The sequence below is a fragment of the Bison bison genome, unplaced genomic scaffold (genome assembly GCF_000754665.1).
Source record: "Bison bison bison isolate TAMUID 2011002044 unplaced genomic scaffold, Bison_UMD1.0 scf7180017864249, whole genome shotgun sequence".
Lineage (NCBI taxonomy): Eukaryota > Metazoa > Chordata > Mammalia > Artiodactyla > Bovidae > Bison > Bison bison.
In genome coordinates, this window is record NW_011494821.1 from 2,019,555 (window position 1) to 2,040,810 (window position 21,256).

Sequence of the window (21,256 nt, forward strand, 5' to 3'; positions counted from 1 at the left end):
AAGAGCGGAGTCAGCAGTGGAAGGCAGAATCCGTGTCACTCAGCATCCAACACAGGCCTGATACCCCAGGGACACTCAGCAAGTGCTGATTGGAGGAACGACCAGCACAGCATGGGCTGTGACAAACGCACCTGCACACATCAGTTTATCATCACCCAAGATAACATGTGTTATACGCATGGAACATCGCACAAAGACACATTCTTTGTCTGGATTGTGTTATCAGTGATAAAATACGAGCACCCCAGGACACCTCCCTACTCTGATGCAGGGTTTCTCAACCTCAGCATTATTGGTGTTTTGGGTTAGATGGTTCCCTGTTGAGGGGGAGGGGCCTGTCCTGTACATGGCAGGGTGTGTGGGAGCACCCCAGCCTTCATCCCTCTAGATGCCAGTGGCACTCTCCAGTTGTAACAATAACAACAAAAGGTCTCTAAACTTTGCCAGATGTCCCCGAGTTGAGAAGAAGAGGGGAGTCAATGCTGGTGACACCACTGGGCTGAAGGCAGGACAAATGTGGTTAGAAGCCCAGCCTTTGACACCGGGCAGGCCTGATCAGTGATCTGCCATTGTGTGGCCCTCCTTGTCTTTGAGGTCGAAAAAGAGAAGTAGGAATGATCTGCTGCAGGGGTGGGCAGTGAGGGAATGTGCTGCAGAGATTTCAAACACAACTGTTGAATCATTAAGTCTTTTGCAACCCAGTGGTTGCATGAGGTTGAAAAAGAGAAGTAGGAATGATCTGCTGCAGGGATGGGCAGTGAGGCAGGGGTGGGCAGTGAGGGAATGTGCTGCAGAGATTTCAAACACAGGTGTTGAGTCACTAAGTCTTTTGTAACCCCGTGGTTGCAAAACCCCACCAGACTCCTCTGTCCATGGAATTTCCCAGGCAAGAATACTGCAGTGGCTTGCCATTTCCTCCTCCAGGGATCTTCCAGACCCAGGGATCGAACCCTTGTTGCCTGCATTGGCAGGCAGATTCTTTTCTACTGAGCCACGAGAGAAGCCTCTTAAGCACAGTCATACTGTCTAAAATTCAGTCTCCTTCTTATCATCATACGATAGCAATTCTCAACAGTGTCTTTGATAAAATACTCCTCCCACTCCCAACCCTGGACCCTCTCCCTGCTTGTTTCATGTCCTCACTTATAAATCAAGGATTGAAGAGCACCCACTCTAAACGTATGCCACATAGAAAGTGATGTTTTTATTATCTAAACGGCAGGTGACACGTGTAAGCAATTTTCCCAGACAGTTCCTGGAGGCTCCAAACGTAGCCAATAGAAAGCACAGGAGACTAACTACCCCTTCTCCTCCATGCTTCTATCAGAAGGCTCAGGAGATGCCCCTGAATAACATGCTAAGTCACTTCAGTCGTGTCCGACCCTTTGTGACCCCATGGACTGTAGCCGGCCAGGCTTCTCTGTCCATGGAATTCTCCAGACAGGAATACTGGAGTGGATTGCCATGCCTTCCTGCAAAGTTGACCCTCCCTCATCTAGAATGCTCCAGAGGGTTGTGGGGAGAGCAGGAAAGGACAGGTGACCTTTGAGAAGCCTGAAGAGAGTCTGGCAACCGTGCAGAATGAGATGGGTTCTAATTGCAGGTGGGAGCCTGGACCCCGGTGAGCTCAGAGCCTTCTCTGCAGCAGAGAGTATGACCAGAGGAGTACTTCAAGCTGAGCTCAGAGAATGGGTAGAAAAGTGGAGGAGAGATGATGACTAGAAGGAAGCAAGGTGTAGGAGAAGAATAAAAGAAGGAAGCCTGCAGCAGAGAGAGTTCGGGGCCACGGTGGAGGGGGATTCACCCTAGGAGTCCTACCCTCCCCTTGGATGGTGCTCTCACAGCCTTCCCTGCCACTCTGCCCCTGACCCTGGGTTTCTTTACAAACTTTGTGGCCCTGGGGGTGGGGGCAAGGAGCTCTTCAATGGTGACCAAAACAGAAGCTCAAAGGGAGAAAAAAAGGAGACAGGGTTCCAGCCTCCCTGGCACCTGCCCCACCACCAGGCAAGAGAACGCAGGAAGGCAGCCTTTGGAGTGACTGTCACTCACGGCTCCCCTTCCCTTGCCTGATCCTCCCTCCCAATGTAACACACAGACACAGACACAACCTGAGCTGGGGGTCCTAGCTCAGGGTTTCCAATGTATGCTGGCAGGGTAGGGGGCGGGTGGTCTTGGTCACACTCTCCTGGAGCAGGAGGGTCAGCAAAGTGACTGTAGTTAGTCTGGGGAACATTACTCCCACCAGCAGGACTCAAATCACAGCTCCCTGCCTGACTCCCTCCCACAGCCGGTAACAGCCCCAAATCTCTTTCTACAGAGGAAATACTGTGGACCACAGTTGATGTGGCAACTGAAGAGCCACCCTTGTTGAACCCGATGTCCTCAGCCCATCACAGGTCTATGATCAGCCTACCCAAGGGCTCCTCCCCCACTTAGGAACCAGCATGATCTCTTTTGGACCCTATGGCCATAAAATGTCAAAATCAAGCCTCCTTCCTCCATTGTACAGCTGAGAACATCAAGGCCCAGAGAACACAGGGGCTTGGCTAAAATCACAAGGATGCGTGAAAGAGAAGTCCAGTTCTCTCGAAGCCTGGCTTCCTGATACCCAGTACAATCCCACTGCTCCAGGACTGCCTTCAGAGCGTCCCCCAAAGAGATCCTCTGTTGCCCAAACTTGCCTGGGTTGTTGGGGGTGGGGGGAGCAGAGGTTTCCTGTCTGGGCTGAGAGTGAAAGGCTGAAAGAGGGAATGAGTAAGGAGCAGCCAGCAGCCACAAAAGGTTTCAAAGGGCTCGGGCCTCTGCCAAACGGGCCTCTCACTGCCCAGCGGGGCCTGGGCCAGCGCTCCCGGCACCGCCCCCATCCTGCGGCCAAGGCCATTCATTCTCTGCTTCCTTCCCGGGAGCCCTCGGAGGCCAGGGCTCGGACGCAGCTTCCCCGCAACCCTGGGTGGTGCCACCCAAGGCGTGAGTTCTGGGAACATGTCCTGCCTCCTGCCTCAGCCACAGCAGGCAGTGAGCAAAAGCAGGCCAACCTGACCTGCCTTTTCAGCCGGGAGCGGCAGCAGGACTCTGATTCAGCTGTGGCTTCCTAAGCTTCAGAGCTGGAAAGAAATGTGCATCATAGATACGAAAACTGAGGCTCGAAGGAGGGCCAGAAGGGGACAAAGATAGGACTCAGGATCCCCTGGTGGCTCAGACGGTAAAGAATTCGCCTGCAATGCAGGAGACCTGGGTTTGATCCCTGGGTTGGGAAGATCCCCTGGAGGAGGGCATGACAATCCACTCCAGTATGCTTGCCTGGAGGGCTACAGTCCATAGGGTCACAAAGAATCCGACACTGAGCAACTAAGCACAGCACAGGATCCACCAAGGTCATAACTTTTTCCTGTCTGTCCCTGAGTGGCCTCAGAAGCCATCTACAGCTGGGAAGTCCCTAAGTGAAGAGACAGGAGCGAGAAGGAAACAAGTGCCCAAGCTCCCTGTTGGTACAGGTGGCATTTAGGGACCCTGGGGTCCGGGTTATGCGCCTGGGAGATTCTGAGCCTATGGATGGGCTGTGTGGCCAAGATCTGTGCTAATTTCTAGGTTTGTGTGCTTTGCCAAGACAGTTCTTGTTTCCAGGGATCTGTGAATCCCAAGATCCAAGCCCCTCAGAATTCCTTGCAGGGCACCTCCCACAGCACCCGGAGCTCCAGAAGGTGCGTGCCCCCGGGGGAAGTCGTGCCCACCCGGGAATCCGTGCGCTCCACCTAATGGTCCCGGAAGCCACCGGGCTGTCCAGAGACACAACTGACCTTGGCGGGCATCAGAATGATGAGTGGCAGCAGCAGGATCGGGGTGAGGAACAAGATCACGAAGGACTTGAACTTGGAGACATAGCTCAGTGCCGAGGCCATTGCAGAGCGGGAACCTGGCGGGAGAAGCTAGAGAAGGGCAGCCAGTCGTTGCACGGGCTTAAGAAGGGGCCGCAGTCCAGAGGGGGGTTGGAGGGGGCGGCGGCAACTCCGCCTCCCACGACGGAGCCTCACCTCGGCCCCGGGGGCGGGGCTATCCCCGCAAGGTCGGTGGGACAAGCCTGCCCCCAACTCTGCCTCCCGGGCGGGGCCTGCGGTCTCCAGCGCTACCGGCCGGCGCTCCAGGAGGGGTCGGGTACCCGGCACATCCTGACTCTCCAAGCCTTTCCTGCAGTGCCTTAGACAGGCGGGCCAGAGGGCGTCCCCCTAAGCGGTAGGGATCTGTCATTCAGTCTGGGCTTAGACGTTCGGGTGGCCCCCCGACCCCCCTCTGCTTCTTCATCTGCTTTTCCTGGGCCCCGTCTGGGTGCCAGGTGAAGGTTCCCAGCGGTTTCTGAGTCTTTCAGATCCATCTCCCCAACCTCTCCCTCCTTTTCACCTGGTTACTTCTGCTCCTCACACGCCGATCCCGGAGGGGTCTCCCGCAACGGCAATGACCCACCGAGCACCCAGCGCGGTCTGCTCCGGGGGTCTCTTCTCCTCGCCTCCCACCAACCCCACCAACCCCGTCGCGGTCACGCTCGGCTTCCCTACCGGGAACCCGCCGCTCTGGGCACAGGACCCGTCCCCCGCGCCCACACCCTCTCCCACCCAGCACATCCCCGGCACTCTCCAGCGATCGAGCAGGAGGTGAGGCCACTGTCCTCCGCTGTTCCAGCGGCTTTGCGCTGTACCCGCGCAGCGGGTCAGACGCCAGCTGGCGCTGCGTCCGCGGAAAGCCGACTGAGCCCGCCTGAGCAGCTACTGTCATTCTACAGGGAAAAGAGGGTCCAGAGAGGAAGGGACTTAACCGAGGCTGCACTGAGAGGGTCATTCATTCCCTCAGCCGCCGCCGCCTGCAGGGTACTGAGCAGCTATTGTGTTCTGAGCCCTGTTTTGTGTGCTGGAGGTACAAGGATGCAGACGCTGCCACCACCCCCAACTAGCACTTTCCTTCCTTCTCTGCCTCCCTGTCTTCTCATTCTGCAGTTTTCTTTGGAGGAGTCCTACCACTGTTTGTGGTTTAACCATAGCCTGCTCCATAGAGATTACTATCCTCTGTCTGTAGAGGATAAGATGTCTGAAGAGGAGGACAGAGGATGAGATGGTTGGATGGCATCACCGACTCAATGGACGTAAGTTTGATCAAGCTCTGGGAGATAGTGAAGGACAGGGAAGTCTAGTGTGCTGCAGTCAATGGGGTCGCAAAGACTCGGACACACTGATCCACTGAAGAACAACAATCCTTGGTCTGATGCCAGAGTCCCAGATTCTCCATACTCCCAACGTCTTCCATTCTGGATGTGTCTCAGGCCCCTAAACTCATCACATCTTAATTCAAGTTCTCACATCTCCTGCTGTCACCTCCACCTAAGGACAGGTATTCCCCCAAGTCCTTCCTGCATCTATCTGCTTCTCATATACCTTCTGCTTTGTAATTCTCATTTATCGAACCCTGGCTTTCCTCCCATCCCACCCCCTGCCCCATCCCAGAGCACTTAGCACTATTTCTTCCTATTTATTTATTGGTGTGATTTTTATTTGATGTCTATTTTATTCATCCACATATGTCCAACCAGCACCTTTCACAGTACCTGACCCAATGTGTGTGCACAAAACTTTTTCTCTGGGATGTGTGAATGAGTGTAAGTTGTCATCAAAAAAAGTCAATAGTCAACCTAAGAAAACAATGGAAATTTTTATTCCAGCCAGCTGGAGGATTATGATTCAAGAAAGTCATTCAGAAAACTCTGAGCGCTGCTCTGTTAGAGGTCAAGGCACTTGAGTTTTTGAGACAAAGTGTATTACATCAAAGTAACATGTTGATGGTTTATATAGTCCAATGAAGCAAGTTGGTTACTGTGACCCCTTCCAGGATTGAAAGAGAAATGCTATCTCCTAAAGAATTATCTTGCTGGCGCCAGGAGAAAATCTCCCTCCTTCTCTTTTTTTTTTTTTGAAAGTAGGCCTTCCTCTGTCTTCTAGGGGATCTAGTTAATGTATAACAGGCTTCCCCTGTGGCTCAGTGGTAAAGAATCCACCTGCACTGCAGGAGAGGCAGATTTGATTCCTGGGCTGGAAAGATCCTCTGAAGGAGGAAATGGCAACTCACTCCAGTATTCTTGCCTGGGAAATCCCATGGACTGAGGAGTCTCGTGAGCTACAGTCCATGGGATGGCAAAAGAGTCAGACATGACTTAGCGACTAAACATCAATAACAAGAACAGTTAACGTATAATGCAGGTGTACAATGCGCACTACAGGGAAGAAAGTAGTGGTTCAAATGGGCAGAGAGAGAATTTTATGTTTAAATTTTTTCCTGCCTTAAAAATAATTTTATTTCATCCAAGTAAACCACTTCCTTACAATGATACAACTGCTTTTGTCACCCAACTGAACTTGCGTCCATTTGGCCAACTCTATTCTGGCCTGGAGAATTCCCTGGGCTGTATAGTCCATGGAGTTGCAAAGAGTCAGACACGACTGAGCGACCTTCACTTTTCACTTTCACCAAAGCCTATCTACTGACATTAGGTTGTGGGGAATTGTGATGTTTATTGCAGGTGCCAAGCAAGGAGATCAGGCAGCTTATGCTCAAAAAAATTCAAACTCTCCAATGACTTTCAGGGAAGAGCTTTTAAGGGCAACATTTGGGGTGAGAGTCGCAGGGGACACGACTTTCTTCTCATTGGTTGGTAATGGTGAGGCAACAGGGTGGTGTTTGGGACTCTTAATCATCAACCTTCTGGTTCCAACTGTCAATTTAAAAAAAATGCACAATGTGAGAGCTGCAAGTTAAGTTTTATTGGGGCAAAATGAGGACTGAAGCCTGGGGAGACAGCACCTCAAATAGTTCTGAGAAACTGCTCCAAAGAGCCAAGAGGGCAAGGTGAGTGTATATGTGATTTTTGGTGAAGGGGAAACACATGCAGTCAAGCACATATTTTTCCAGAAAGTTTCTACTAGGCTCATGAAACCTTTGCTAGTCACAAGGAACAGTTGTCACCATGAAGGATTTTGGTGCTTTTCTAGATATAGGGAGATACAAGAATTGGGCTCATGAAATCAGTTCCTGAAAACATCTGACTATCTGAAAATCTATCCTTCCAGTTTTGCCCCCAAGCACCAAGTGCCTCATTTCTGGTCTCCATCCTCAACTCCTTTCAGGGAGTATTGAAGGTCAGCAGCTCCAGCAGCATACAACTTAATCCTTGTCATGGTTGATAGGCAGACGGCAAGTGCCAATTTGTAGTTGACACAAACTAGTCTGGGGTCTATGTGCTTGTGGTCAACATGTATGCTCATCCTTCAGCTGGTGAGAGGGGTCTTATTTCTTGCAAAACAATTAGAAGATTTGTGTCAGACTGTACGTATATCCCTGGAAGAGGTACTAGTGCTCTGTTTTGCTGCTGAGCTATTGTTTCCTGATTACTTTTCTTTTGTTTCTGCGTTCCCTTACTTTCCTCATTAGTATCTGCTTGAGTCTGCTCTGTGGAATTCAGGGAAGATCTAGGAGGCCAAACCCTTTTCCTACAAATAAGAAATGGACACAAGGTGGGGGGGGGGTTGTTGTTGTTTTAACCCAGGAAGGCCCCACTGGGTCTTGTTTGGTTTCAATTCCCCTTTTCTTTGATTCTCCTCATATATCATGCTAAATGCCTGGCTGGATGACTCACAAGCTGGAATCAAGATTGTTGGAAGAAATATCAATAACCACAGATATGCCACCCTATGCCACAGGGTGCCACAGATCATACCACCCTAATGGCAGAAAGCAAAGATGACCTAAAGAGCCTCTTGATGAAGGCGAAAGAAGAGTGTGAAAAAGTTGGTTTAAAACTCAGCATTCAAAATACTGAGATCGTGGCATCCAGTCCCATCGCTTCATGGCAAATAGATTAGGAAAAAATGGAAACAGTGACAGATTTTTTTTTCCCTTGGGCTCCAAAATCACTGTGGACACTGACTGCAGCCATGAAATTAAATAACACTTGCTTTTTGGAAGAAAAGCTATGACAAACCTAGACAGTGCATTAAAAAGCAGAGACATCACTTTGCTGACAAAGGTCCGTATATTCAAAGCTGTGGTTTTTTTCAGTAGTCATGTAGGATGTGAGAGTTGGACCATAACGCAGGCTGAGCACCAAAGAATTGATGCTTTCAAACTGTGGTGCTGAAGAAGACTCTTGAGAGTCCCTTGGACAGCAAGGAGATCAAACCAGTCAATCCTAAAGGAAATCAACCCTGAATATTCATTGGAAGGACGGATGCTGAAGCTGAAGCTCCAATATTTTGGCCACCTGAGGTGAACAGCCGGCTCACTGGAAAAGACTTTGATGCTGGGAAAAATTGAAGGCAAGAGGAAAAGGAGATGACAGAGGATGAGATGGTTGTACGGCCTCACTGATTCAATGGAAATGAGTCTGAGCAAACTCTGGGAGATGGTTAAGCACAGGGAAGCTTAGCATGCTGCAGTCCATAGGGTCACAAAGAGTTGGACATTATTGGCGACTAAACAACGAAGGGGGATAGGGGCAGGACAAGAAAGAGAATAAAGTTAACGACAGAGAGGTTAATCATAAACTCAGCAAGGGAACTCAGTTTTAGGGAGATTAGATTTTACCTTAAAGAGGGTATATGTGGCTGAGGCTCAGTGGTAAAGAATCTGCCTGCAATGCTGGAGACTTGGGTTCCATCCCTCGGTAGGGAAGATCCCCTGGAGAAGAAAATGGCAACCCACTCCAGAATTCTTGCCTGGAAAATCCCATGGACAGAGGACCCTGGCAGGCTACAGTCCATGGAGCCCCAAGAGCCAGACGTGACTTAGCAACTAAACAGCAACAAAGTACAACAACAACAACAGCAACAAAGCTAATAAATGGAAAGATTATACCAAGTTCATGGACAGGAAGACTAAACATTGTGAAGATAGTCGTGCCTCTCAAATTCATCTATAAATTCATTTCAATCCCAATCAAAATCCCAACTGAATTTTTATTTGACAAGTTACATCTAAAGTTCTAATTTTTGCAAGAGTCAATTAAAAAAAATTGCACAGCATGAAAGTTGCAAGTTAAGTTTTATTGGGGGCAAAATGAGAACTGCAGACCAGGAGACAGCACCTCAGATAGCTCTGAGAAACTGTTCCAAAGGGTGGGGGGGCGGGGGAGATCAATATACATGTGATTTTGGTGAAGGGGAAGTACATACAATCAAGCACATATGTTTTCCAGAAAACCTCTGCTAGTCTCATGAAGTCATGAGAAACAGTCGACACCATGAAGGATTTTAGTGCTTTTCTAGATTTGAGGAGATACAAGAATTGGGCTCATAAAATAAGCTTCTGAAAATATCTAACTATCTGAAAACCTGTCTTACCAGTTTTTTCCTGAGCACAGAGGGCCTCATGTCTGCCCTCCACCCTGAACTCCTTTCAGGGCATGTTGAAAATCAGCAACTGCATCAGCACATGATTTAATCCTTGCAGAGCTAGATGGCGAGACCCCATGGCCAATGCCAATTTGTGACTGACACAAGAAGCCAAGAATAGTTAAAACAGTTCTGGAGAAGAGGAGGGAAATTGCTTATCAGAATTCAAGACTCATGAAGTGATAGTGATTGATGTAATCATTAGCTACTGACATGAAGATATTTGGGCTGGCCAACAAGTTCATTCGTGGTCAAGAGGCTGTGCTGCTCTACCCAAGCAGTAAAATTCTGTTGTTGTTTAGTCACTAAGTCATGTCTGACTCTTTTGTGACCCCATAGGCTGTAGTCTGTCAGGCTCCTCTATCCGTGGCATTTTCCAGGCAAGCATACTGGAGTGGGTTTCCATTTCCTTCTCCAGGGGATCTTCCCAACCCAGGGATCGAATCTGGGTCTTCCACATTGGCAGGCAGATTCTTTGACCACTTTCCTGGGAAGCCCAGTAAAATACCACTCAGTGGTTAAAAAAACAGAAAGAACATACTTGGATGGATCTTAAGGGTATTATGCTGAGTGTAAAAAGCCAGTAGCGAAAGGTTACAGGTGGTATGATTCCATTTATATAACATTCTGCAAGTGAAAAATTAGAGGGGAGTGGAAAAGACCAGGAGTTGCCAGTGGTTAGGGTTGGGGGAGAATGCGACTGTAACACTGTATCACTATAGTAGTGATAGATGTACCAATGTAGAACCACACACACACACACACGGAGAGACACACATTGGGCCTGTTGTTGTTCAGTCACTAAGTCGTGTCTGACTCTGTGACGCCTTGGACTGTAGCATGTCAGGCTCCTCTGTCCTCTACTATCTCCCAGAGTTTGATCAGATTTGTGTCCGTTGAGTCAGTGATGATATCTAACCACCTTAGCCTCTGCTGCCCCTTACTCCTTTACTCTTCAATCTTTCGCAGCATCAGTGTCTTTTCCAAAGAGTCAGCTCTTCCCATCGGGTGGCCAAAGTATTGGAGCTTCAGCAACAGTCCTTCCAATAAATATTCAGCATTGATTTCCTTTAGGATTGACTGGTTTGATCTCCTTGCTGTCCAAGGGACTCTCAAGAGTCTTCTCCAGCCCCAGTTCAAAAGCATCTATTCTTCAGTGCTCAGCTTTCCTTATGGTCCAAATCTCAATTTGTACATGACTACTGGAAAAACCATATCTTTGAATATATGGATCTTTGTCAGCAAATTGATGTCTCAGTACGAATGTCAATTTTCTGCTTTTACTAGCGTGGCCATGTGGAATGCTGTATTGGGGCAATCTGGAGAATGGTATATAGGAACGATCTCTACTATTTTTGCAGCTCATAAGTCAAATTATGTTGAAGTTTAAAAACTCTTTTTAAATTGCAGTACATTGACTAATGAATCCAATCACCTCTTTTATATTTATATGGCTGATATTGTAGCTAAGAAAATGGTATTACTGATGAGATGATGACAGGCATAAGACACACCTAGGAATGCAGCTGGTGAATAGTTTTACTTAAACTTTAGATACTTTTATTTGAGTCTATTTGCATGTATTTGGGCAGGGTGTGTAAGCATTTCTATGGATTAGGGTTGCTGCAAGAACCGGTCACTGATACTAAAAGCAGCCATGGTTTATTTCCAGGCTTTAACTTGGGAGCAGTGTTTTATTTGTAAACAAGTTTTGGTTGCTAAAAATTCAGAGGTTTATTTGCTCAGAATATAGGTTGCTGCCATTAAAAGAAAGCATTGGTCAGCTTTCGCTAGGTTCGACTTGCAACAACAAATATTTACTCCAGAGCTGCAAGTCAGCTGGGAGTCTGCGGTTTTCCAACTCTGCTCCCCTCTGTGGGTAGGTTGTGGGCAGCTCTATGCTCTCCTCATTCTGAACTGTGGGTCTGCTTGACTTGCGTGCTCATTCCGAGACCTAGACCAAGGCAGCGGGCACTCTCAGGACAGCACTGTTCTCCAGGTGGAGAGCAGGAGCAAGAGGGCTGGTGGGGAACCTTGCGGCACCTCTAGAGTCTCTGTTCAGATATGGCAGACTTCACCTCTCCCCTTCCACCAGCCAAGCAAGTCCCACGGCCAAGTCCAAAGTCAGTGAGGTGGGGAATTGTACTGTCTGCAGGGCAGGATTACAAAGATGGGAAGGGAATGAATAACTGTGCACAAATCCTGTGACCTACCACACAGGATACATGTTATGAAGTTAAGGGCATTACACTTACATTTTTCATAAGTGATGTATGTGGAAACAGAATCAACTTATATGAATGAGCTCGGGTACTGGGGCCTCCCAGGTGGTGCTGGTGGTAAAGACCCCCCCTGTCAATGCAGGAGATGTAAGAGACCTGGGTTTGATCCCTGAGTCAGGAAGATTCCCTGGAGAAGGGCGTGGCAACCCACTCCAGCATTCTTGCCTGGAGAACCCCATGGACCAAGGAGTCTGATGGGCTACAGTCCCTAGGATCTCAAAGACTTGGACACAACAGAAGTGACTTAGCAAGGCCCTTGAGTTACAAGAATTCAGAAATGAGACGGTTGTTACCGGGATATAAATTAATATAGCTATTCAAGTTGGAAAGTGAAATCCTGCTTTTTTTCCCACAGAAAGTAAGTCTAATTTGTATGATTGTGTGTGCTTAGTCGCTCAGTCACCTCCAACTCTTGGCGACCCCAAGGACTGTAGTGTGCGAGACCCCTCTGTCTATGGGATTTTTCTGGGCAAGAATATTGAAGTGGGTTGCCATGCCCTCCTCCAGGGGATCTTCCCAACCCAGGGATCGAACCCAAGTCTCCTGCATTGGCAGGCGGAACACCAGGGAAGCCTAATTTGGATGATTACTTTGACAATAAATACTGATTTTGCCAATGAGGTTATACAGAGATGTCTCCCATAAGCCAACTGAGCTAAATTTGTAGTGTCAATATTTTGACACACCTATAGTTAAATCACATAACAGAAAATAACTTTCCTTTCTAAAAGGTGTGTTTATATAGTAAAGCAACATAAACATTTTATGATTTATATAGTAAAGCAACATAAACATAAAATAAAATAGAAACATAAGAAATTGGAAAAAATAAATTGTCAGATGTACTGAAGTCAAACAATATTTTCATTTTCTCAAGTCTTTCTGAGTATATGAGTCTTAAAAGATGCTTCTACATGAAAGATATTTAGTTTTCATTTGAAATTTCTAATACAGACTTTTTGGTGTAATTCTTGAAAGGTGGACAAGAAAACGACACTACAGGCTTGAGCAACAAATGGGTTTCTGAGCCAGGCGACTTCCAGTTCTTTTACCATCAACAAAATTGAGTGAGAATCAAATCTGGCTGCCAACTGACACAGCATTCAAAACAGTTTCCTGTGATGGATCTTTGCGCAATTTTTGGTGAATTTGGTGAAACTTGGGGAGTTCACAGAATTAAGAAACTCTGCTCTTAAAAATCCCTTATTCCTGTCTATTTACAGGAGCAAAGTTGCTCAGTAACAGAAAATAAGGACAGAATTGATGCTGAATCTTGCCTCTGCCAAGTAATATTTAACATTCATCCATGGCAAACTGATAACAAATTAAGCCCCATCAACCTTATGGGGCTGCCTTTACAACCAAATTTCACTTTTTAAATTTAATAATTTATTTAAAAAATCTCTGTTATAATTATGTTGCTTTGCTTAAGTGTATACTGATAATTGTTGTTGTAACTCAAAGCAGAAAAAAATTTTAACTCTTAGAGCCTTACTTTCATAAAAAATTTTAAAGCATGAGTATTTCGATCTATTTACATATTTTTATTGTGGAAAAATATCATTGGGAGAGCATTGTTGCTGCTGCTGCTGCTGCTGCTGCTAAGTCGCTTCAGTCATGTCCGACTCTGTGCGACCCCATAGACAGCAGCTCACCAGGCTCTGCCATCCCTGGGATTCTCCAGGCAAGAACACTGGAGTGGGATGCCATTTCCTTCTCCAATGCATGAAAGTGAAAAGTGAGAGTGAAGTGGCTCAGTCGTGTCCGACTCTTCACGACCCCATGGACTGCAGCCTACCAGGCTCCTCCGTCCATGGGATTTTCCAGGCAAGAGTACTGGAGTGGGGTGCCATTGCCTTAACACTCAGTTCAATTCAGTCGCTCAGTCGTGTCCGACTCTTTGCGACCCCATGAATCGCAGCACGCCAGGCCTCCCTGTCCATCAGCATTAGAAAGCTTCAAATATATGTTAAGAGAAATTTTATTAACTAAATGGAATGGAAATATAAGATAAATGAGAAAAATAGCTACATAAAATTTTGGACTGTCAAGGAGTTTGAGTATTTTTAAAGTGAATAATAGCAAGTATCAAGTGATATTTAGACTGTGATATTTAGATTCCACTGCATACATGTTGAAAAGTGGAGTAACAATTTTAGTTTTAAATGATATTTATAAGACATGACATTCTTTGCAGCTATCAGTCTGAACTAAAGGAAATTAATATTCAATCACTTTCAACCAACAAATATAGCACATTCACATGGCTCACACTAATCTTTAAACTTATGATATAATAGCTTAAATGGGAAAAAAACTTGAAAAAGGATAGATACATGCATATATATAACGGAATCACTTTGCTGTACACCTGAAATAAATGCAACATTGCTAATTAACTATACTCCAATATCAATTTTTAAATAAATATAAACTTATGATTTAAAAATTTAGATGACAACTTAAAATTTGGACAGAGATACATAATAATTTCAAAATTATCTTGGGGAGAACATGAGCCAAGTTCAAAGACCATCGTCCTAGGGGAAAAAAAACCCTGCATATGTGTACAGGAGACACACAAAACAAAGTTGAGGTAGTAGTGTTTGCAAGAAGGAAAAAATCTGAAAAATCCAACAGCTAGAGAATGAATAAATAAATTGGGGTATTTTCATGCTAGGTTTTTATATAGCAGGAAAAATGAAGGAATTAGAGATATGCACATAAATATGAATGAAGCTTACAAGTATTGTGGGAAAGCTTTATAATATTTGGTGAAAGAATTAAGTTACAGAACACTTATAGGATAATAATGTTTATAAAATGTTAAATATGCAATATAAGACTATATTTTGCTTAAGGATACAAACAAATAGCAAAAGTATAAAGAATAGAGGCATAAATAAACACCCTATTCTGTCTGGTTTTAAGCTGATGGGGAGGAGGCCTGTGATTAGGTAGGAGAGCTCTAACCATACCTGAAATGTTTTATCATTTGAACTGGGTATGAATACAGATATGTTTATCATTTTTTCCTTTATAAAACAAAATATATTAAAAACATATTTTAAATATTGTAAAATAAAGGCTTATAACATTTTTAAAGGGGCCTGTGCATATATTTGACACTAGAAAAACATTCAGGAGGTTCCAGGTATAAGATAAAGGGGGAAAAAAATATTTCAGACAAAATAAGAACAGCTAATGTCCCACTTACTGAAAATTTAGTTTCCAAAGGTCATCTTTGGTGGGGGATGGGGGGTTATAGTTAGAGAGAGGAGCACAGGGATGAAAAAAGATGGGGTTCTTAAGGATCTTTTTATCACTATGTTTATAAATGACATCTGAATGAAAATGTGAACTTTGCTCCCTTCTCAAATGACATCTGAATGAAAATGTGAACTTTGCTCCCTCATCCCCAAATTGATGCTGGGTCCAAAGTTTCATGCCCTGAAATAGTAATTGCAGCCTTGACTGATAAACACGAAAGCACAGACTGTCTTTCAGATACGTCTATCAATAGAAAAGACAAGCATATTTGCTGGGGGAGGGCCCTCCCTTTAGTAAAACGTGTACTTTTTTTTTTTTAAGGTTTATTTATTTAATTTTGGCTCTAATGGGTTTTCATTGCTGCCCTCGGGCTTTCTCAAGTTGCGGCGAGCGGGAACTACTCCCTCGCTGCTGTTCTCGGGCTTCTCATTGTGGTGGTTTCTCTTGCTGCGGAGCACGGGCTCTAGGGCTTGTGGGCTCAGTTGCTGTGACTCTCAGGCTTGGTTGCTCCAAGGCAGGTGGATCCTCCCAGACCAGAGATCAAACTCATATCCCCTGCATTGTCAGGGGGATTCTTAACCACTGGACCACCAGGGAAGCCCAAAATGTGTACATTTTATGGCACGGTGCGTTTTGTTGTTAAAGACGCCAGACAGAGTTCTATCCCTCTGAATTAAAATGAAGAAAGTGAAAGCCGCTCAGTCGTGTCTGACTCTTCGCGACCCCATGGACTGTACAGACCATGGGATTCTTCAGGCCAGAATACTGGAGTGGTTAGCCTTTCCCTTCTGCAGGGGATCTTCTCAACCCAGAGATCAAACCCAGGTATCTCACGTCGCAGGCGGAGTCTTTACCAGTTGAGCCACAAAGGAAGCTATCTGAATTAAGTTATATAATTTGTTGTTGTTGTTGTTGTTAACCTCATCACCATTTATTGAGCTGTGAACTGTTGCTGTTGCTGGTGAAATCTGACACTCACTCATCCTGATCCTGCTCTCGGCTTCCCCTTGAAAAGGAAGCCTGGAGCAGGACCACCCCAAACAACAGAGGGTAGAAGGAAGACATGGGGGCAGGGAGATGCAGGGAGGTGAGGGATGGGGGAGGGCAGCAGGACCAGTGAGCAACATTAGGCTTCTGGGGACACACACACACAGGCAAAGACCAGGGTGTCCATCCTGCTCCAACCGGCGGCCATGGGAACATCAGGGAAGTACCAGGCGTCCAAGAGACATTTCAGTCCTTCCTGTCATGAAGCCTCTGCTAAGAGGGGCTGGGCCAAGGTCACTGGTCTCTGTCTTTAGGGCACATCAAGCCAAAGCGGCTTTGATGGTGGCCACCAGCTTTAGAAACTTGCCCTCTGTGTCCACGTAGCCATCGCCTCCCTTCTTGGAGTCAATCAGCTTTCCCGCTACGAACACTTCAAAGAAACCAGTGACCTGGGGAGTCCCCTCGCTGCAGATGTCCAGGCGGTCAGAGAACTCTTCTAACTTCTTCCTGAGCTGAAGATACTTGGGCTTGTAGCCTCAAGCGCCACAATAAACCACTCAGACAACAACCGCCATGGTTCCGGACCGCAGGGTCCGCTACAGTGCGGACTCGCAATCTGAACCCAGGTGAGGAAAAGCGAGATCTGCCAAGTTATATAATTTTTTAAAATAAAGTTGTTCAGAATCCCCACAGTGCAAATTGCCTGGTGGCTGAAGACTGGACAACATGGTCCTTGTAGATGGGGTGGGGTTCAGCGGAGGCTGAAGTAGGGAAGAGAGAATGAGAGCTGACTTGTGGAAACAAGCAAGATGAGACTTCTCTTTACAGCAGTTCAACTGTGAGAGAAAGAAAAAAGAGGTATACTGAAAAAGGCCAGAGGATCAAAGGAGTTCTTAATTTGTTTATTTGCATTATTATATACATTTTTCTTTTTATTCATTTGACTGCACCGGGTCTTCTTTGCAGCATGTGGGATCTAGTTCCCTGACCAGAGATCGAGCCTGGGTCCCCTGGATTGGGAGCTCAATGTCTTACCCACTGGACCCCCAGGGAAGTCTCTATTATATACTTTAACCCCATTTATACAAGGTTTAACAATATGCAGGGACTTGCCTGGTGGTCTAGTGGTTAAGACTCCATGCTTCTACTGCAAGGGGCTCAGATTCCATCCTTGGTTGGGGAACAAAGATCCAGTAAGCCATGCAGCTTGGCCAAAAAAAAAAAAAAAGTGAAGTCATAGAGTGGGGTCCATTTTTAAAAATGAAAAAAACACTAATTATTCTCTACAATGAGTGGCTGTGTATCAGCATGACATATACACAGCAAGCTTTTTCTGATAGTAGAAAGATGCTCAGGGTCTAAATTTTTTTCTCCCTGCTCCCCTCCCCCCTCCAAAAAAAGTGATAATGAAAGATTTAATGTTCATGGCCATTTGTCCTGGGTCACATGAGATTCGGCAGCAGCTAAGGTGGCCCATTCCATGACTGAGACCTAGAAAATCACCAGAGAGAGGTAAAAGTCCCCAGAACACTGACCCGGAGACGTCCCTCTGGGGAAGTGGAGCAGTGATCAATGGGGGACAAAGAGGGGAGTTGGGATTGCTGGTTGGATGGAGAAAAGTAGGGGGAGAGGGGGAGGGGGTGCCTTGATCAGGAACAGAGCTGAGAACGTGTGGAAACTGACCTCCAAAGGAAAGGAAGGGAAGAGTACTCGAGACCACAATTGCAGACAGAAGTCGTGGAGCTGCTGTTTCTTGCCCATCCGTTTAATGACAAGGTTCCTCCCCTCTGGATGCCAACTAAGCAGGAGCTGGCAGGGCATCCCCCGACTTTGCTGCCCAGGCTGACTTGGAGTCTGCCCCAAACACAATCACAGATATTCCCAGGCTTGAATTCCATCCAGAGAGCCTAGTCATTTGATGCAATTGCCTGTGGTCTGAAAAACAAACTCCCACCCAAACACATTGTACTTAGGGAGACTGCAATCTCGACCATCATGTCTCCCAGGACTCGGTCCCACTCTGACCACAGGATCTTTCTAAAGGCATGACTGACAGAAGTGCTCACAATCCCACCATGTAATTTTTGTCTGGCAAGTAACATACTTCTGTCGTTACATCATTTTCCTTAGCCTGCACTGTGTTCAGTCACTCAGTTGTGTTTGACTTTTTGCGACTGCATGGACTGTAGCCCGTCCTCTGTTCATGGAATTTTCCAGGCAAGAATACTGGAGTGGGTTGCCATTTCCTACTCCAGGGGATCTTCCCGACCCAGGGATCGAATCCAAGTCTATTGCATCTCCTGCATTGGCAGGCAGAGTCTGTACTGCTGAGCCACAGGGAAAGCCCTTCCTTAGGGTAGCGATCCCTTAAAAGAAGAAAGCCTGACCAAGATTCCTTCTTGAAGTCAACCGTGGAAATAACCTTTTAATATTCTCTCCTGTGTTCCATGAGCTTGTGCAGCTTTCACACACAATTTCTCAGCTTATCCTCAAGACAACACACTGAGGTATGTACTATTATTCCTGCTTCCTGGGCCAGCCTAGAGTGCCCACTCCACACCCACCCCCCGCCCCACCCAGTGAAGGGTAACACTGGGCAGCCCAGCCAAGTCACGGCCGAGGGACTGGTTCCCTGTGACAACCCTGACCCCCCCTGGCCTGACACAAAGGAGGCTACAGGAAACTCCTGACTGCTGCCAAGCCGGTAGCCAGAGCGTCCTGGAGAGGAATTCTAAGCTCACAACGGAGCATTTCTCATCTAGTTTTTTTATGGGTTTGGGATTGGGGAGGGGTTGGTGGCTGGCCAAAGACGAGTGGCAGAATGATGCCATCATGAAAGCCCACAACACTGATTCATGTCATGGTGGGAATGGAGACAGGCTTCTGTGCCAGCCAGAATGTGCCTGGTTACACACGCCGGTTAAAAATAGCGATGGCTCCAGAGCGGGCATGGTGGTCAGAAAGAAATTTTCCTTCGTCTATACTATTCCAATTGTTTTCAAAGAGAACTTATTTCTAGGTGGGAGGGAGGCTCGAGATGGGGGTGGGAAGGGATATATGTATACATGTAGCTGATTCATGGTGGTGTACAGCAGAAACTAACACAATATTGTAAAGCAATTTTTCTGCAACTTAAAAAAAATGAAAGAAAACTTATTTATGGATTAGTTATAGAATTATAGGTTCTCTTTAAAATTCAGAAGGGAGGGAGTGGGTGGGATGAATTCAGAGAATAACACAGAAACATATATATTACCATATGTAGAATAGAGAGCCAGTGGGAATTTACTATATGACACAAGGATCTCAGCCCAGTGCTCTGTGACAACCTGGGGCCCGGGGGGGAAGATGGGGAGGGAGATTCAGGAGGAAGGGGACATATGTATGCTTGTGGCTGATTCATGTTGACGTACGGCAGAAACCAACACAACATAGCAAAGCAATTATCTTCCAACTAAAAAAATTCAGAAGTTAATGGCATCCACTGTTGCTTTGAGAACCTCAGGTTCTGGGGTGGGGTGGGGTGGAGATGGGAGTGAAGGGAGATTTCTAACTTCTAATTATCTCAGACCTGCATTGTTCACACCCATTCAGCTCAGCCAGCCTTTGCCTGCCCACTACACACAGCCAAAGACTTCACAGGCTACTGGGCACAAGCTCAGCGGGTCCTCTGGCAGAAGCTGATGAATTAGAAACAGCTTGATGAAAGAGGTGATGAGGAGCTCCTGCATGGTCCAGGGGGTTAAGAATCCACCTGCCAATGCAGGGGACACCGGTTCGATCCCTGGTCTGGGAAAATTCTACTTGCCAAAGGGCAACTAAGCCCATGTGCCACAACAACTGAGCCCCTGCGCCTAGAGCCTGTGATCTGCAACAAGAGAAACTACCACAGTGAGAAGCAACTAGAGAGTAGCCCCTGCACCTAGAGAAAGGCAGTGTAGCAACAAAGATCCAGTGTAACCGAAATTAAAAAAAAAAAAAAAAAAGAGGTGGTGATGAACCTCAAATAGCCTACATCTGTGGTTGGATGAGCACAAGTTGGGGCTACAGACAGATAAGCAGCCAACCAGACCCAGAGACAGAGCAAGTAGATCCTGTATCTGTGATGATATCAGAGTTAGCTTTGAAGAACTGGTGGAATTTTGATCAGGTAAGGAAGGGGTGGTACAGGGGTGTGCCGGTCTGGAAAGAGGAAACATCTTGGAAGACAATTAGGATGTAGATATTAAAAAGCTCAAGGTCATTTCCATTTCCACCATCACCGATCCCTGTCCCCCAGGAGTCTCATCTTTGCACTCTCTTTGACATCTCACCACCCCCTCTGTTCTAGGGGATCTCAGCAGGAGGCAACGTGTGTGAAATCTCATGGGTTTTTCCCCATTATTTTTGCTATGTGTAAAACTGCCTGGAGATGGACAGCAGTGGGAAGCAAAGGTCAGAGGAATTAAACAATTTTCCCAGGTGGGGAGGAAGGGAATTGGGACATTAACCTGGGTCTCCCCCATCCCCTCCAGCTGTCAAATAAGGTGGCTGGTGTCTGACTTATGTTCATACACCCCTGAGTGAGATCAGCCTGGTTCAAATCCCAGTTCTGATATTCACTGTGTGACCTTCTTTTGTTTTTTTTCCCACTGTGTGACTGTGAGCAAAGTACCTAACCTCTCTGGGCCCCCATTTCCACAGATGTAAACGGGGCTAAAATACATACATCAGAGCTGTTGGGCAGATTAAAAAAGATCTTGCCTGTAGAATGCTTCATATAATGCCTGCAGCAGAGGAAATGTATAAGCAGTAATTTTTGCTGTTACTGATCATTACTGATCACTCCTATCACTGATCATTACTGTTACCATCCGCTCTCGTGAGTTTCCCTGGTAGCTCAGCTGGTAAAGAATCCACCTGCAATGCAGGAGACCTGGGTTTGAGCCCTGGGTCAGAAAGACCCTTGGAGAAGGGACTGGTGACCCACTCCAGTATTCTTGCCTGGAGAATCCCATGGATGGAGGGCTACAGTCCATGGGGTTGCGAAGAGTCAGACAAGACTTAGTGACTGAGCATGCAGGCACATCTCTCATTCAGTATCTGGATTTTAGAGTCTGCCAGTTGGCTGGTGGAGAAGGCAATGGCACCCCACTCCAGTACTTTTTTTGCCTGGAAAATCCCATAGATGGAGAAGCCTGGTAGGCTGCAGTCCATGGGGTCGCTAAGAGTCGGACATGACTGAGCGACTTCACTTTGGCTTTTCACTTTCATGAATTGGAGAAGGAAATGGCAACCCACTCCAGTGTTCTT

At 46.6% G+C, this 21,256-nt stretch overlaps 3 protein-coding genes across 3 annotated transcripts in view; all 3 read right to left on the minus strand.

Annotated features, from left to right (window-relative positions):
* SLC13A5 (solute carrier family 13 (sodium-dependent citrate transporter), member 5) overlaps positions 1–3,987 on the minus strand; it is a 27,991-nt gene extending 24,004 nt beyond the window's left edge. The window contains exon 1 of the mRNA XM_010847511.1: positions 3,798–3,987. Within this exon, the coding sequence (XP_010845813.1) occupies positions 3,798–3,899 (102 nt within the window). The 5' untranslated portion in view covers positions 3,900–3,987. The remainder of the gene's footprint in view (positions 1–3,797) is intronic.
* On the minus strand, positions 3,919–4,767 carry LOC104994054. The gene is made up of 2 exons (XM_010847512.1): positions 4,396–4,767; positions 3,919–4,223 (listed from the first exon to the last, which is right to left on the minus strand). Exons 1-2 carry the CDS (start codon positions 4,765–4,767, stop codon positions 3,927–3,929), a joined length of 669 nt encoding a protein of 222 aa, XP_010845814.1. The 3' UTR covers positions 3,919–3,926.
* An 11,413-nt stretch (positions 4,768–16,180) lies between these two features.
* LOC104993994 (selenoprotein W-like) lies at positions 16,181–16,539 on the minus strand. The gene is given in 1 exon segment (XM_010847447.1): positions 16,181–16,539. A coding segment is annotated over 1 exon segment (255 nt). The 3' UTR covers positions 16,181–16,284.
* Positions 16,540–21,256: the final 4,717 nt, after the last annotated feature.